The 17,405-nt window shown below is 50.7% G+C and overlaps 2 protein-coding genes across 2 annotated transcripts in view; one reads left to right on the top strand and one right to left on the bottom strand.

The window, feature by feature from the left end:
• The first annotated feature begins 11,156 nt into the window (after positions 1-11,156).
• Positions 11,157-11,915, top strand: LOC127346742 (uncharacterized). Its single transcript, XM_051373014.1, has one exon. The coding sequence runs from the start codon at positions 11,157-11,159 to the stop codon at positions 11,913-11,915; it is 759 nt and encodes a 252-aa protein (XP_051228974.1).
• A 701-nt stretch (positions 11,916-12,616) lies between these two features.
• LOC127292370 (uncharacterized) overlaps positions 12,617-17,405 on the bottom strand; it is a 40,494-nt gene continuing 35,705 nt past the window's right edge. The window contains exons 28-29 of the mRNA XM_051321751.2: positions 13,237-13,449; positions 12,617-13,151 (exon numbers count right to left, since the gene is read on the bottom strand). Of these exons, the coding sequence (XP_051177711.1) occupies positions 12,759-13,151; positions 13,237-13,449 (606 nt within the window). The 3' untranslated portion in view covers positions 12,617-12,758. The remainder of the gene's footprint in view (positions 13,152-13,236; positions 13,450-17,405) is intronic.

The following is a 17,405-nucleotide window of genomic DNA, read 5'->3' as shown; positions in this document are numbered from 1 at the left end:
GGAGAACAAGTCATTATTGCCCAGGTACTTGGCTCGGATGAGGTCTGCCCAAAGACCTTCCGCGTTATGATAGAGCTTCCAAATCCACCCTACCAAAAGCGCAATGTTCATGTTCTTGGTGTTGAGGATTCCCAACCCACCGTATTCCTTAGGTCTACAAACAAGAGTCTACCCACCATATGATACTTGCGCTTGTCACCAACTCCTTCCCAAAAGAATCGGCCACGAGTGGTGTTCATCGCCCCATGCGTCGAATCATAAAGAAGGTAAAGGCCCATGGCAAACATCGGTAAGCTGGAGAGACAAGAATTTGTCAGCTCTAGCCTTCCCGCCGATGTCAGGTAGAGGCCCTGCCAGGGGTCGACCCTATGTCCCACCTTCTCTGTCAGGAAGAACCAGTCTGCTACCGTCAGCCTCCTGTCGCTCATCGGGAGACCAAGATAGCGGAAAGGGAAACTCCCAAGCTTGCAGTTCAGAGCCGCTGCCACTCTGCATTGCTCCTCCTTTGAGACCCCTGTCACAATGGCTTCGCTTTTGTCGAAGTTAATCTTGAGCCCCGACATATTCTCGAAGCAGAGTAGGATAAACTTCAAATTCGCAATCCCCAACTGCGAAGGTTCGATCATAATCATCGTGTCGTCCGCGTACTGCAGATGGGTCACCCCTCCAGGGATGAGATGCGGCACCACTCCCTGGATGTGCCCCGCCTCCTTGGCCCTCGAAAGAATAGCCGCCAACGAATCCGCCATGAAGTCAAATAATATAGGCGAAAGAGGGTCCCCCTGACGAACGCCCCTTGCATTTCGAAAGTAAGGGCCAATCTCCCCGTTGACATTCACCGCGGTTTGTCCCCCCGTGACCAGTTGCATCAAGCGATGCACCACCGTCCCTGAGAATCCCTTTCTCAGGAGGACCTCCCTCAGGAAGTCCCAGTTGACCCTATCATAAGCCTTCTCGAAGTCCAGCTTAAGAAGAATGGCCTTAAGTTTCTTGACTCTCAACTCGTGAGAGATCTCATGTAGGGCCAGCACACCCTCGTGCAGGCACCTACCCTTAATGAACGCAGTCTGGTTCCTGTCGATCGTCCTATTCGCTAACGGTCCGAGCCTAATCGCGTATGCCTTAGCTATGAACTTGAAAATGACGTTGATAAGAGCTATGGGCCGAAACTGCTTAATGTCGTCGGCCCCTTTCACCTTCGGTATAAGGGAGATAATACCGTAGTTTAACCGAGCGATGTCCACCCTCCCTAGGGCAAAATCATTGAGAATCTGAAGGATAGGTCCTTTAAGTGTTCCCCAGAACCTCTTAAAGAACACAACCGGCAAGCCGTCCGGTCCCGGAGCTGAGTCCTGTTTCATCGAGTGGAGAACCTCGTCTAGTTCTTCGAGCGTGAAAGTAATTTCTAGGGCTAAGTTTTCGTCATGAGAGATCTTGGCCGCCTCATCCTGCAGGTCGAGCCAAGTGAAAACATCCGCTGTTCTCCCTCAGCCCCCATCAGCCCCGAGTAGAAGTTATAGATATGGTCCATCAAACCCTTTTGATCATCTATCTCCGTATCGTCTACCCTAAGACGCGGAATCATGCACTTCCTCCTTCTCCCATTAGCTATCGCATGAAAGTAGGCAGTGCAGGCATCCCCTTTGAGGGTCCATTGGAGACGGCTCCGTTGTCTCCAGTACTCCTCCTCAACCTCATCCAAGTGGACAAGTTGGTCCTCAAGGTGGTAGCGGAGGGCCCATCCCTCCTCATCCAGCCCTGCGGAGTCCGCGATCGAGTCTAACTCTCCCACCTTGCGCAAGAGCTCCGCCCGGAAGTCCCTCTTCTCCTTTCCGAGGTTAGCCCCCCACCCCTTGAGGAACTGGCGTAAGCTCCTGGAGATACACTGCCAGAGGTCGATGCTGCAGCGATGGGGCCCCTTCCCCTGGATGCAAAACTCAATCTTGCCCCTAATAAGCTCGTCGAACCCGGCGACGCGGAACCACCACGTCTGAAAGAAGAACCGTGGTGGTCGCATGAGCCCGCACTCCCCACTATCCAGCAATAGGGGTTGTGGTCGGACCCTAACCCGGCAACCGCCGAGAGTGAGCAAAGCGGAAACATTGTCTCCCACGACGGTGAGACAAACACCCTGTCGAGCACCGAGCGGATAGGGTCCAATTGGTTGTTGGTCCAGGTGAATCTAGCCCCTGCTCGATTCAATTCCCTTAAGGACATAGCCGCTATGGCATCATTAAAGCGTCTAATCCTCGACCAGCAAACCACCTCGTTGCTCTTGTCCTGTCTCCTTCTGATGAGGTTGAAGTCACCACCCACCACCAAAGGTAGATGGCAGTTGGCCACCTCCCCCTCCAACTCATCTAGGAACTCCCCAGTCCTAGAATGGTCAGCTGGGCCGTAGACGAGCACAAAGCACCACTTAGCTTTGTTACTGCGTTGATAGATATCCGCGCTAATGAAGAATTTCCCTTTCCTCCACACGCCAACTTCAAAGCATTCGTCCCTAAAACCCAGCAGCATTCCCCCTGAATGACCATCCGCTGGTACCCAGCCTGTGCGAACCGGCCCCGCACCTGCACTCCTAAGCTCCCCTGAGGTGAAATCCGGTCTAATGGTCTCCTGTAGGCCAAGAATATCCACCCTTTCCTGCCTCATATACGATCTGAGTTGAGAGCGGCGCCCTAGCCGCCCAAAGCCCCTGAGGTTGTAGATAAGCGACCTCATTTGGACCCCTTCCGCTTGGTCTGTCCCTTACGGACAGTCAACACGGGCCTGCACGACTGAGTACATGTTCGCCTGGGTCGTCCAACGCGCCCGGCCACCTCGGGTGTGTCGACGCCCTGATTTTCCACGCCGGGTGCCCCTGCACACGTAGCCTCCCCTGTGGCCACCGCCGAGGAGATGTCCGGGGCGGATGTCCCTTCACCCGCATCACCGGACCCCTCAGCCGCCTTGGCTGCAGCCTCCGCCCGCCTGGCAGCCTCTTCCGCCTCGAGGCGGTGTCTCGTTTCCGCCAAAGCCGCTTGTACGGCCTCCTTGGCCCTAATCAATGACAGTGCCTCCCCAGGCACCCCGGTCTTCGGATGGAAAATCAAACAGCTATCCCTAACTACTGAGGACAGATGAGAATCAGGGAGAACGTCGAGAATTGAGAAGTCCGTACCTTTGGCCTTGTCCTTGACGGTCTCCAGATTCTTCTCCGCAGCTAGCCGCTGCGCCTTTTCCAGCGTCGTGGCCCCCGCAACAGCGCCCCCGTTTCTGCCGCTCTTACGAACGGCCGCCACCACCGCCTTCTTCTTGCGCGCGTAAGGGATCGCGAGCGATCTCTTCCCCTGCACCAGCGGAGCATCCACCATGGCCTCGCGCACCAGATCCTGCTTCGAGGCCGGAGTGTGCTCCCCCTCCCTGCGAGACCCGTCTTCCTCCTCCGAGTCAGTCACCACCCAGTCCTCCGTGTCAGCCTCCGGCTCCCTCGCTGGCGAGCCCATCCTCACAATCTTGGAAGGAGGACCTCCCATGGCTGGGCTCTCCGCCACCCAGGATGCAATCGGGTCAGTGACCTGTGAGTCCGTCTCCATGGACACCAGCGAACCCTCCGTGGCCTCCAGCACCCCACGGCCCACTGCCATGACTGGCACCTTATCAGCCACCGGCCCCACTGGCAGCGGTGTATCCAACCCCATAGCGAGACCCATGTTGGTCCCATACTGGTCAATGGGCTGGACCAACCCGTCCAGCGATCCTCCCTGGACCCTGGACGCAGGGGGCGCTCTCGCGAAACCACCTTCCGAGCCCCGGCTTGGCTCCGAGCCCTTCCGGTGCCGGCACCGTGTCCTTGCCCTTCTCCTTCTCCTGCTGAGTGGACTTCTTCCTGTGCTTGTTCCATTCGCCATCAGAGGACAGCTCATCCGAGTCCACATCCTCGTGATCCCGCCGAGGAGGAGGTGGCGGACCACCATTGCTCCCACCAGCACCCCCACGCGGCTCCGCCTCCGTCTGCAGTGTCACAGTGTAACCCTCACCATTCACAAACACCTGAATCGACCCCTTCATGCGGTCCGGGAACCTCCCTTGGAACCGCATGCGAATGGGCTCCCTGTCATGCTTGAGGATCGAAAGCTCATCCACATCAATAGGCCTCCCCACCATGACAAACGCAGCCATGAGCCGCTCCTTGGTCATCAGGTCCTCCGGTACCCCTGACAGGCGGACCCAAGTCGACGGCAGCACCAGGCTCGGCTTGGGAGCAAGGAAAGCCTCCCTGATCTCCGTCTCCTTCTCGGACAGTGGCAGAAAGAGTCTCCCGCTCGCAGTAGCCAAGCGGAGAGTCGCGCGCGAAGGAAAGACTACCGTAAACTCAAATTCTGACTGCTTGGTCACCTGCCAATCCCAAAGATCATCTACCAGCAGCTTAAGTTCTTCTGTGAGCTTGTCCTCCTGTAGCGGCTCGCCCTTGAACTTTATGACGGCAGAGAAGGACTCCCGGGCACCCTGCCCCGCCCCCAATGGCTCGACATCAATGTTGTAAAAACCTCCCCCAGTAATGGCGTGCCCCATGGACTGAAGTCTCAGCGTCTTCCCGCGGCTTGGGCAACTCGCCGAAGCATGCCCCTCCCCGCTGCAGATGACACAAAGAGGCTCGAATTGGCACTCGGACTGGTAGTGCCCCTCCCGGCCACACTTGAAACATTCACCAGCAGCCGGTGCACCTGTCTTGGTTTGTCCCACCTTGTTCTTGCCCTTCTGCGCCGCCGCACCCGCGCCGCCGCCCGCAATCTTCTTCCCTTTCGCCTTGGCTTGCGCACGCGGGCCGCGGTCACCCTGACCAGCGAAACCCTCCCGTTCGCCGTGCCCCCTGGCACCCAAGGCCTCCTGTGGTGGCGCATCGCGAGCCTCCTCCCAACGCTGTTGGTCCCTCCACCTTGGCGGCGGAGCAGCCCAATCATCCCTGCCACGCTCTTGATACCTGTAGCCCTGGTCACCATCTTGGTAGCGGTACCCAGCCTCAGCCCTGCCTTGATCTTGCCTCCAGCCTCCCTCCCGGCCTTGCCAGTCGCCGTCGCCAGATCCACCTCCCTCCTGTCTCCCTCCGCTTCCCCCATCTCTTCCGCCTCCCAACCTCCTGCCATACCCCGCACCCCCCGCTCGCCGACCGGCCTCGTCCAGGCGCCGCTTGCGACCCTCATCGCCACCGCGATCCATCAGCGTGTCCGCAAAGGAACGGGAGAGAGGAGGTGGTGGTGGGACTCTACGGAGAAGACGGTGAGGAGGTGCGAAAGGATCCTGCAGCCGCCGCCGCACTTCACTCGCTCTCGCTGGAAACCCTAGCGAAGGAATGGGACAGCCCGAAGGGAGCCAAAGCCACTTATACCGGACGCGTCTGCCTGGGCCAGGCTCCGTGGGCCGCAGCTCACCGAAAGGCCCACCTCGCACTATCTCCCTTAGAAGAGGGGGCGTCACGGGCTCCAGCAGGCCGCCCTCAAATCCCGTTGGAACGCCAAGAAAGAAGTCCCCACTGGGCTGCGTGTCCGGCCCAGGCCCAGCCAAGGCCTGACTGACCGCACCCCCAGAGGGAGCCGTTGCACCCAGAACCCTAGCCGCGTGCGTCACCTGCGCCACCGGCGGCGCCGCCCCCTCGGACGGCACGGTGGACGCCGGCGACCCACCCAGGACATCAGCGGAGCGCCCGGCACCGCGGCTCCTGGAGTGCAGTTCGGCATCCCCCAGCCGCCAGAACCGCGACGAAGCCGCCGCCGCCACATGCCGCGACAGTCGCCCTCCCGGAGCGAACGCCCGCCGGCGTCGACGGTGACGAAGCGAGCCCCCAAGCTCCTCCGCACGCTTGATGTAGTCCTCCAGGGTCGCCGCCGGTGAGGGGCGGCGCCGAGGAGAGGCAAGCCCCTGCTCCTCTTCCTCCGAGCCCGACAGGACCGGCGCACCCGCAGCCGTCTCCACCTCATCGTCCGACTGGTCAGCCAGCACCCAGAACTTGCCACGGAGGTGCCCCGCCCCTGCGGTCGCCTCCCGCCGGCCAGCCGGCGCGCTCAAACTCCCCCCCTTCGCCGGCGGCGTCGCAGGGGTCAGGGCGAGCGCGGGGTCGCCCCCGCAGTCGCCAGAGCTATCCTTACTACTTTCCATCCAACCTCAACCTGCTTCCCTCACGCGCACGTTCAGCTAGCAAGCTGAAGCTAGCTAATCGATTGAGATCGATCGATCAGCCTAGTACTACTTACGTACGCACACAACACCAAATATAGTTTGGATAGCCAAAGGGCCTTGTCGGTCCTTGCGGATTTTCTATTGAATCTCAACTTCACGGTGTTGTTACAAGCCTAGCTATTACATAGATTATATAATACCTAGACTAGCTAACCGACTCGGTGCACAACTCCTAGAGCCATACACATACGTATACTACTCGTACACGTGAGCACACCGTGTTGTCTTCATATCGGAGTGCTTATTCCTAACACACACCTGCATCTCGACCTCCGGCTTCCCGGCGAGTTACGCGGAGACTATTCCTCTTGCGTTGCACGGGCTGCCGGCAAGATCTGCTGTCGAAGGCCGAGCTCTTAACAAACAACACGGTCTTCAGTTTGATTCCTACACTCACGAGATACAGTTGTATTATCTTGATCTTGTCATTTGTGATGGACTATGCACTGAACTTGAAATTCTGTTGTCTAACTATTCTAGAAAACTATTGTTGATACGCATGGTTCTAAACATATTATTTGCTTGTTGTTACGAGTACAAAAATGATCGAAATCTAGTAGAACTGCAATTCATCACTTTTACCATCAAAACAGCATTTGGCATTCAAATTCAATATCTAGTCAGTGTTCCGAATATCTAACACATCCAAACGAAAATATTGGCATATGCTCTCAATATCAATATCGTGTGTATTGGACATTCGACCCAATACAATGGCATATAGATTTCGATATATGAATAGTTACATTATTGTTGATTTTTTTGTTCCACATTGAATAATGAATCATTATTACATTGGTTTTGCAATTTAAAATAATTAATAGACCAAAGATTTTTCACAAAATTTAGAGATTTTTTCAGAAAATCGTTGGTGACAAAAAAATATAGAGAGTTTTCAAAGTGGACACATGGATATGTAAGTTTGCCGCTTTAGTCGAATGTGTTATAATGACAAGAGCCACCGTTCATGTTGGGTTTAAGGAGAGAATGGAGAAATGGCAACTCCGTAAATTGATTAATTTCAGAGAGTATTCTACGCGACAAATGTTACATGAGACATTGCCATGAGACAATAAATCAAGCCGTAGCAAGGCACGGGTATATGAGTGGCCGTCAGCGGAGTTAGGTTACCGGCGGGAGGGAGAACTCCATGCCCACACCCGTCAGATTGGGGAGGAGCGAGGCGTTGTAGCGAGCCGAAAGAGAAGAGATCGGCCAGGGGGCTCTGGGTCGGGTGCAAGCAGAGAGAGGAGAGGGAGTTGGTGGGAGGACTAGATGGAGAGAAAGGGAGGCAGTGATAGGAACGTAAAAAGCTAGGAGAGATTAGTGGCTAGCTAGGGTTTCGTTTGAGTTGAACTAGGTATGGCCGAGTGGGCTTATAAGTGGGTTTGGCCGGTGGGGTGTATTTTTTTCTAATAATTTTTTTTTCAATTAATCTTGCAGAAGAAAATAAGCAAAAAAGGGAGATAAAGAAGTGTCAACCAAAACTTGAAAGGAGTTTTATTATCTTTTGCGAAAATTTTACCTATCGACGGGATTGCTGGGTCGAATATAAATTAACTTAGGGGGAGAGAGTAGAGGAGGACAACTAAATCAATCTTTTTTAATGATCTGCCTTTGTCGCGCGACCCCAAGTGTAGATCAGACTTCGCGCGACCCCAAATGTAGACCAGACATAGGTGTTGCCCATCATCATTGTAAGTATGCGGTATTACAACTCAACACAACGAGGGGCTCGTAATCTAATCCTTTTAGGATTGATTATGTTTATCCTGAATAGAAGAAAACAGGACTACCATCCACGATGGTGACAAAAAGGAGAAGTGTGAACACAAATAGTTTGTTGAATCGTTTGAACATTTATTTTTTCCGGTGCAACGCACTGGCAATTCTGCTAGTATTTGTAAAAAAATTAAATGCATAGTTTCAGTTATGTGGGGACTACCATCCACGATGGTGACAAAAAGGAGAAGTGTGAACACAAATAGTTTGTTGAATCGTTTGAACATTTATTTTTCCGGTGCAACGCACTGGCAATTCTGCTAGTATTTGTAAAAAAATTAAATGCATAGTTTCAGTTATGTGGGACTGCAGTAAGTTGTGCATGCAACGAAATACTAGCAAATGTGTCAGCAATGAATTATTTTGGGTACACAGATTCTTGGGAATCCAAATTGATGATATTGCCTCGGAGATGGCCTCAGTTTTGGGGTGGTAGAAACATAGAGCTAAACATGCTCCCCAAATGAATTTGGTATCTCAGTAACTACTAACCTTTTAAGATTGGCCTTGACTTTTAACTCAAAAATCAGATTATCTGGTTTAAAACATTCATATTATCCTAATTAAATTTCGGATAATCCATATCCTCATGTTTTGCTATACCATATCGGACACTGTATCCGGAGCATCACTTCGGAATTAGATATCCTTATCCGCCGGATTCCTTAAAATCGGATAAGAATACTTTAAAATGGATTTGGCACCGATTTCGATGCGGAAATTATCTTAAAATCGGATAAGAATCCCGTCCTGAAACCCTAACCTCCGCCTCTGCAACATCGGCGTTGGCGGCAGCAATCGAATCCTCACTACGGTACTTTTCTCGATTGATTCTCACACCTTCTCATGCGAGATGGCGGGCATGCACGAGAGTTCGGACGTCGTCCATCGAATCTTCACGGCGGTGTCGGGCATGGTCAAGGACATGTATGAGATGGATCAATATGTTCTCGAGTTCAAGAGACATTAGAGCATCTCCAGTCGCGTCCCCCAAACCGTGCCGGATTGAACGTTTGGGGGACGTGTTTTGTTCGTGCCGCGTTTGGGGGACGTCGCTCCCCAGCCGCGTCCCCCAAACGCCGCCCCCAAACATTTAAAATACTTTTTTTAACACATAACCATTTATCAAATGTAGCATATAAATAAAAATGTTTGCGAGGATTGTTTTCAAATTAAATTACAACAAACAATAAAACAAGTAATCAAATATAATAAATAGGGCTAGATGCTACATCAAGATGCCACAGTATTTCCTTTGATCCTCCACAAATGCTCAACGAGATCAGCTTGAAGTTGGTCATGAACATTGCTGTCACGGATCTCTGCATGCATAGCGAGAAAATCAGCAAAATCTGCAGGCAACTCATGATCAACCTCCGCGAGAGGGCCCTGACACTCATAGGCACCAACATGTGTCCTCGCATGATTCTTGCGGTCACCCTCGATGATCATGTTGTGCATGATCACACAAGCCTGCATCACCTCCCACATTTGGTCGTGAGACCAGCTTAGAGCAGGGTACCGGACAATGGCAAATTGTGCTTGAAGCACACCAAATGCCCGCTCGACATCCTTCCTGCAAGCCTCCTGTCGTGTAGCAAAGTGGGAATTCTTCAGACCAGATGGATCCGAGATTGTTTTGACAAAAGTGGCCCATTTTGGATATATACCATCGGCTAGATAATAGCCTTTGGTATATTGGTGGCCATTGATCTCATAGTTGCATGGTGGAGCATGCCCTTCCACTAGTCTGCTGAACACCGGAGACCGCTGCAACACGTTGATGTCATTGTGTGATCCCGCCATGCCAAAGAAAGAATGCCAAATCCACAGGTCATAATCTGCCACAGCTTCAAGCACCACACTGCAATATCCATGACGCCCTTTGTATATACCTTGCCAAGCAAACGGGCAGTTCTTCCATGCCCAGTGCATGCAATCGATGCTTCCAAGCATTCCAGGAAATCCTCTGGCAGCATTTTGTGCCATGATCCTTGCAGTCTCTTCCTCAGTTGGTCCTCTCAAGTAGTATTTGCCAAACTTTTCCACCACAGCTCGGCAAAACTTGTACATGCACTCAATGGCAGTAGACTCACTCATGCGAAGGTAGTCGTCCTGTGTATCGGCAGGTGCTCCGTATGCAAGCATCCTCATGGCGGCAGTGCACTTCTGAATGGACGAGAACCCGAGAACGCCTACAGCGTCGAGCTTGAGCTTGAAGTAGGGGTCGAACTCTCGAACGCCGTGGAGGATATTCATGAACAGCCCCTTGCTCATCCTGTACCGGCACTGAAAATTGTCGGCATGTGTTGCCTCATCGGCGAAGTAGTCGTTGTGTAGCATGGCATGCCCCTCCAGCCTCTGCCGGGGCTTCGACTTCCTTCTTCCCGGCCTTGATCCTCCGCGGCGCGGCCTCTTCCTCTTCTCCGCCTCAGCGTCAAGCATGTCCTGGAGGGACGCGATGATCAGCAAATGCTCCCGCAGGTCGTCGTCGAAGGCTTGCTCGTCCTCCAGCAGCAGGGCAACCATCTCATCGTCGCTGTCCATGGCTAAAGCAAAATCAATGGTTAAAATTGCGCCGAGGCAGATGACGCAACAAACAGCGGCCAATCGCGCCTACCTGGCAAGTCGTCGAGCACCTTCTGTGCGCGGAGGTGGGGCGGATTTGACGGCGCGTTCTGGGACGCGCTGGCGACGCGGCGGCGGCGCCACGACCGGCGGGAGCCCCAGCCGCGACAACGGTGCCGACTCTCAGCAGAGATCAGACGCCCAAACGGCCGGGAAATCCAGCGGCGGCGGTGGGGTGGGAGGCGCGGGAAGGAAGGAGCGACGAGAAAAGATGCGCAAACCAACGATTTATGCAAATAGTCGCCGACATGTGGGAGCCCGCCTCGCTTTTCGTTGTGTCCGGCGTCCCCGGTGCGTCCCCTGTGGGACGGGGACGGGCTCGGGGCGCCGGACACCGTATCGGGCCGCGCGAACAAAAATGGGTTTTGGGGGACGCGGCTGGAACATATTTTCTGTCCGACGCGCCCCAAATCCCTTTGGGGGACGCGACTGGAGATGCTCTTATCCCGTCAAGACGAAGGACTTTGACGTGCAGAACCGTCTGATAATTCACGATACCATCGAGAAGATGGGCCGTAGGCTCATCCATGAGGTCAGAGCGTCGGTACAGTGATCCGATCAGCTATGATCTCATAGATCCGATCAGCCAGACTGACCCCACCTTCAGTGATATGCTGCAAAGCCTGGGTAAGTTTACACTGGATGATCTGGACAAGAAAGTTGTTGAGGAGCTCATGGTCGACGATCCCAAGAGGAAGGTTCGTGTCGCTAGCAGGTTCTGCAGCTTCCACCTGGCCGGATTCAACCTTGATGAGGAGTCGACTGCTCAACTTGGGCCACCGTATGAACCCTCATTGTCATCCCCAGTGACGGGGTTGACTAATTATGTTACAACAGATGCACATTATAAGCTGGCGAATTATTGCACCGACGTTGTTTCCATTAGGGTTGTCAAAGCTGGTCCAGGGTACAGATACCCGGTCAAGGTTTATGGGGAAGTTATCGCCGGGGATGAGATTGACTACAAATGTGTCCATCTGTTCAACCGTGAAAGAAAGGATGCCCAGACTATCACTTCAGAGAAGGATATGTTAGCTCTGACAGGTCCATGCCGAGCATTGGTTACATTAGGTTTTATGTATTTCGAGTTCGATTTAAAGGTCAATGATGAGGATGACCCTGACAAAGTGGTGCAGTTTAGCAAAGGTGTAATCCCGTATTATTGCAAAGCAGATCGCGAGCGAATCATATTGCAGCTTCCTAGTTTCCAGAGTACAGTGAAATTGGTATTGCAACATGTAGACCTTGCGGTGGCAGCTAGCATTGAAGTCAGTGTTGTCAAATAAGGGCACAATGACCATCTTGTTCACTTCAATGGTAAAATAACTGCTGTGACTACTAGAAGTTATAGGCAGCATACATTTCTATATGATAGTAGTGTGCCCTCTAGCAAGGGTTTGTTGAGAGAAAATGGCGCTCTTGCGCTAAATCGTAATCTGGTAGCCGTCAAAGGGTATGTACGAAGGAAGGTGAAAAACTGGTGCTCTATGTTTGTTTTCTTGATGCTGATTGTGAGATCGAGGATGAGGATGAGGATGACCCTGAGCCTCAGGATGATGATGATGATGATGATGATGATGATGAGGAGGAGGAGGAGGAGGAGGAGGAGGAGGATGATGATGATGATGATGATGATGATGATGATGATGAAGAGAAAGTGAAAGAGGAAGAGCAATAGGAGGTCTCTAAGAATGTTGTTGCTCTACAATATCCTCTACGGGAGGCTGTTTGTGAGTACGGTGGTCGCAAACTGGAAGTGAAGGTCAGTTGGACTGCCATTCTTGATATCCTGAAGGATACTGATTTCTTCCATAGTCATGCTTGTCTTCCAGCTGGTTGCTCGTTTGATTATCGATAGGGTACTGTTTTTGAGTGAGAATGCCTGTAATTTCTAGGGTGCTATGTTCTATTATACTGTTTGAACTCTGTTTTATATGTATTATTAGAGGGTATGTGAGTCTCTGACCTAAATATGTCATAGTGCAGTAAGAATTGCACTTTGGCTAGTGCGTACTTAGGGATCTCTTAGCAATTGATGTACCTATTGTAAAAAATGGAGCTTTTTATACTGTAGTAAAATGCCCATGCTTGGCTCAAAAAAATGCCGACAGTAAAGATTATTTTGTTCCTTAGGTAATGGAGATTGGACATATAACAACCATCAACGTCACCTCATCGACCATTTTAGCAGTCTTCTTGCCGAACATCTGTTTGGTGATATCCCCAGCTGTGAGGCCCTCGTTCACAGCGGTGCACCGCACGACGAATTCATCCCTGCACACTGTAGCACACTCCCGTGCTTGTAGTGTTACCATGACATCGCACTTGGATCGTGGTGGCACAATACCTCTGGACGGCTCCATGGAGCAGTGCAGGATGTTTGTCGTTTCGATATCGAAGGCAACACAATCATCTCTTACGTTGGTTAACTGAAGTGAGCATGCTGTCTGTTTGTTTATCTCGAAGGAGAAATTCAGCTCGAGCTTGTCAAACTCGAGAAATTCCCATGGGCAAGGGCTTATCTGCAAGAAAAGATTCAGAACATCCATAACTACTTATCTAAATTAATAGTGTCGTAAACTCAGATTTCTGAGCATGCGAGCTTACCTGGACAGCTGGAGATTCATCAGCATTCTTGATGTGCTCATTCGTACTTTCCAATTCCTTGAGCATGCTGACTATTTCCCATGCGTAAAGTCTTTTCTTTGGGGATTCAGACGAACACCTTAACGCAATTTCAATACATTTAGTAACTTGTTCATATCCCCGTGGTGGGTACTCCGCTGATTTGTTCCACCTGTACCTCCATCTTCTAAGTACCTATCATGTCAGAAAGATAATTCATAATTATCCTTCAATATTTTGTCCAAACAAAATGCATAATTTGCACAAACCCAAAACAACATAACCTATATTACAAAAAATTGTCCTATTATGAGTTTCACAAACCAATTACTCTCAGGTGATATCTCATTTCTTTACTCTTGTGTCTCCTTTTACTTTGCTCGACATGGCATTATGAGCATACCGAAGAATCATTTTGACGGATAAAGGCATACCGAAGATGTCTTATGCCTTAAAATGTTTTGCTGCTTGAAATTTACACAAGATGAGTGACCAAAAGGGTGTTGCGACATGAGCATCCATGCATAATCAATCAATATTTTCATCTCTCCATTGAATTGTGTTCAAATATAATTTACCTATAAATTAATATCACATGTACTCCCTTTGTTTCATAATATAAGATGTTATTACAATCAATATGGCAGTACATTGGTTGTAAGAACATTTTATATTATGGGATGGAGGGAGTAGATTCTAAGATGTTGCTAAACACCGTATGTTCATGTATTCTCTCTCGGCTGTTTTCTATTTTTGTTAGATGTTCTTTGATGGATATGGGTAGTAAACACCGTACGTTCATGTGGCGGACCCCAGTCTCTCGCTGGCCGGAGCGAGGATAGCGACGATAGGCCAGGGAGGACTCTTTGTACTGTTTTGATGATTATTAATTGATAGGTCAACATTTTTATTTTATTTATTTATTGTTTCACAAAAATGGTATTAGAGTTCCAAGAACATTCGTGGCAGAGTGTGGCTGCCCTATTCTTATGCTGAATCCCTACTCTTCCCACCTAAGCACATCCGAGCGGCTGTTCCCACCATCAGTGATATCGTTCACCTTGCCCCTCCCATCTATCCACAACCTAAACACCAACTCAGTTATCACCTTAAACTTGATGCCAATACCAACAACTAAATGAAGTGAAAAAACTTCATCATATTCCTCCTCATCAAGTACGACACCCACCATAAGAGCACCTCTAGCTGTTGGCGCTTCCCACGGTCAAATCCGGCTATAAATATCGCTGGATTGGACGAAACTTTGGCGTGGGGAGCGCCGAACTTCCAGCCGTCTCCCCAGCTAGACGCCCGGAGATCGGCGTTTTTGGCTTTGGTTTCACAAATAAACTGATAGTTCGGTGAATTTGACAAATTTTGGCCAATATTTGGCTTATTTTTACAAATAAGCGTTATAGTTCAACAAAGCAAGCAAATAATTTGACAAGTTTTGAAACAAATTAAATGGAAACTAGTTGGTGTTGCCTCGAAGCCTCCATATGTGCTCCACCAGATCACCCTGCAGCTGCTGGTGTATTGTGGAGTCTCGAATCTCCTGATGCATAGCGATGAACGCAACCCACGATGCTGGCACTTGGTGATTAGGTTGTGCAAGAGGACCCTCTCTTTCATATGGTGCAGCCTGCTCGCCCAGAGGAACTCGATACTTTTTCTTATCCTCAATAATCATGTTGTATAAGAACACACAACAGTTCATCACCTCCCACATCTGATCTTTCGACCAAATCATAGCGGGAAACCGGACTACAACAAATCTCTGCTGGAGGACACCAAATGCACGCTGGACATCCTTTCGGCCCGCCTCTTGCGAGAGGACGGGGTTTGAGATAGTCTTCACAAATGTTGGCCAGTTTGGATAGATATACCGTCTGCAAGATAGTATCACTTGTTGTAGTGCCGGCCATTGATCACGAAGTCAACCGGCGGAGCATGACCCTCAACAAGCTTGGAGAAGATCGGCGAGCACTTGATGTCGTTGTCGGATCCCGGTACCAAAGAAGGATTGCCAAATCCAGAGATCATGGGTAGCCACTGCCTCAAGTATCACAGTGCAACCTTTTTTGTGACCCTTGTACATTGCCTGCCAGGAAAACAGACAGTTCTTCCATTTTCAATGCATACAATCAATTCTTCCAAACATCCCCGGAAATTCTCGAGCTTCATTGAAAGCGAGGATCTGGACAGTGTCTTGATTAAAGTAGATGTCCCCAAACACTGTTATCACCGCCCTACAGGACCGGTAGAAATAATCAAGGGCGATGGACTCCGCCATCCAAAGATAGACATCGGCAGAATCACCTGGAGCTCCATATGCCAGCATCCGCATAGCTACCGTGCACTTTTAGAGGGCGGAAAACCCTGCCATGCTGGTGCAATCCGACTTGCATCTGAAATAGGAGTCGTAGTCTCGAAGGGCATATACAATTTCCAGGAAGAGCTTCTGGCTCATCCTGAAACAATGCCTAAAAATAGCCTCACCGTGCAATGGACTGTCGGCGAAGTAGTCGGCGTAGAGCATGCAGTAGCCCTCCATTCGCTGCCTCGGCTTGCACTTCTGACGACCTGGTGCCGACTCACCACAATGACCAATGGCCTTCTCCGTGTACAAGCCTGACAATCAAGCTAGGATCAACATGTGCTCCTCATCTTGGGCGGCGGCTGCCATCTCTTTTTCGAAAAGCTCGACAAACATCTGCCCCTCCTCCTCGTCCGAGTCCATGTCCGCCCAGGAAAATGGACGAACACCTGCCGGGCGTGGTCGACGCGAGGTGCGACACGAGGAGTTGCCCGACAGCGGAACATAGGCAGACGACACGAGGGACGGCGGAATATAGGCTGGTGGGAGGAGGGATGGTGGAGTGGAGGCAACCAGTCGGCGGATTGGCGAGGGGTGGTGCCGGCGGCAAGAGAGCTACGAGAGGGGAGGCGGACTTGCGATGAGAAAGTAGTGGGGTTCGCGTGTTCTCTCGCCAACAGAGCGGGCCCGTCCCCGCTTTTCTCTCGTCCGGAGTCCCCGAGCGCACCCAGGGGGCATGGGATGACCTGGGCTTTCCGGATGGATTAAGGGCCTATTCCGGGGAAAACGAGGAAACGGGAGCGTGGCTAGACCGAATAACGGTGTTTGGATGAAAAAAATGGCTACCGGGGGCCTAGTCTGGAAGACGGGTGGAGGTGCTCTAATGTGGAAGAAGAGATGGCTCCCATCTCGCCGATGTGGAATGGTGTCGCACTAACATCATGTGGATCTGTTGTCCAGTCTGTGACGAGTTCCTGGACGTGGTCATGGCCACATACAACATGGTATATCCCATGGCACTCCCTGGACATCCTCTTCCACAACAATCAAGTCGACTTTTTTACCAAATGACTATGTACCACCATGTTTGAAGACGTTGGATCCAGCCTCAACATCTTGCCTACCAATGCTATGACTGTGGGGGGCTTGTGTATATTGTACTGACTGGTATGCAACTAATTTGGTGGTCTTTAGGTATACCGAGTCTATAAGCAAAGCATGATGTGTGTTCTACATGAAGTAACACAAGAAGTACACACATCGTAACATTGAAAGTACATCTCTGTGCCCTTCAGTTACTGCCTGACGAACTCTTCGCTGACAACCTTGATGGCAACCCATCAATAGTGCGAGGACCGTGTATCCATTGGTCAACACACAATAATATTGCACATCGCTTAGGATTCACGTCAATAAGACTAGTCATAGTGAAGAGTAACATATAGTAGTGTCATGCATATGACACTACTCTATATTACTACCTTCATAATGCATAGTAACTTAGATGTAGTATCATGCATGAATGTATTAATTATCTTGTAGACTCATTCTATCTTGAAAAGTGTGATGTTATGGTAACATAGCTAGTTACCACAACCATCTCTTTCTTCATTTAATATCATGTCATATCATCAATTTGCATAGTTGGTAATGCATGTAGCTCTATGTTACTACCTTGGTTACTCCCGCTATGAGTAGTCTAAAATATTCTTCGGTTTGACCCTCATAGTGGAATAATTTTAACATTTATAGGATTACACAATTCTTCTGGGAGGCAGGTTTTGGTTTGCCCGGGTGATTAATCCCACTAGATCTATCTTTACTTAGTATTAAA

The sequence above is a fragment of the Lolium perenne genome, chromosome 4, assembly GCF_019359855.2.
Source record: "Lolium perenne isolate Kyuss_39 chromosome 4, Kyuss_2.0, whole genome shotgun sequence".
NCBI classification, from domain to species: Eukaryota; Viridiplantae; Streptophyta; class Magnoliopsida; order Poales; family Poaceae; genus Lolium; species Lolium perenne.
This window is presented reverse-complemented; position numbering and strand designations above follow the sequence as displayed.

Bases quoted from the DNA above. Each gene is read 5' to 3' on its own strand.
- LOC127346742 (XM_051373014.1), top strand. From the start codon at position 11,157: ATGAGGTCAGAGCGTCGGTACAGTGATCCGATCAGCTATGATCTCATA.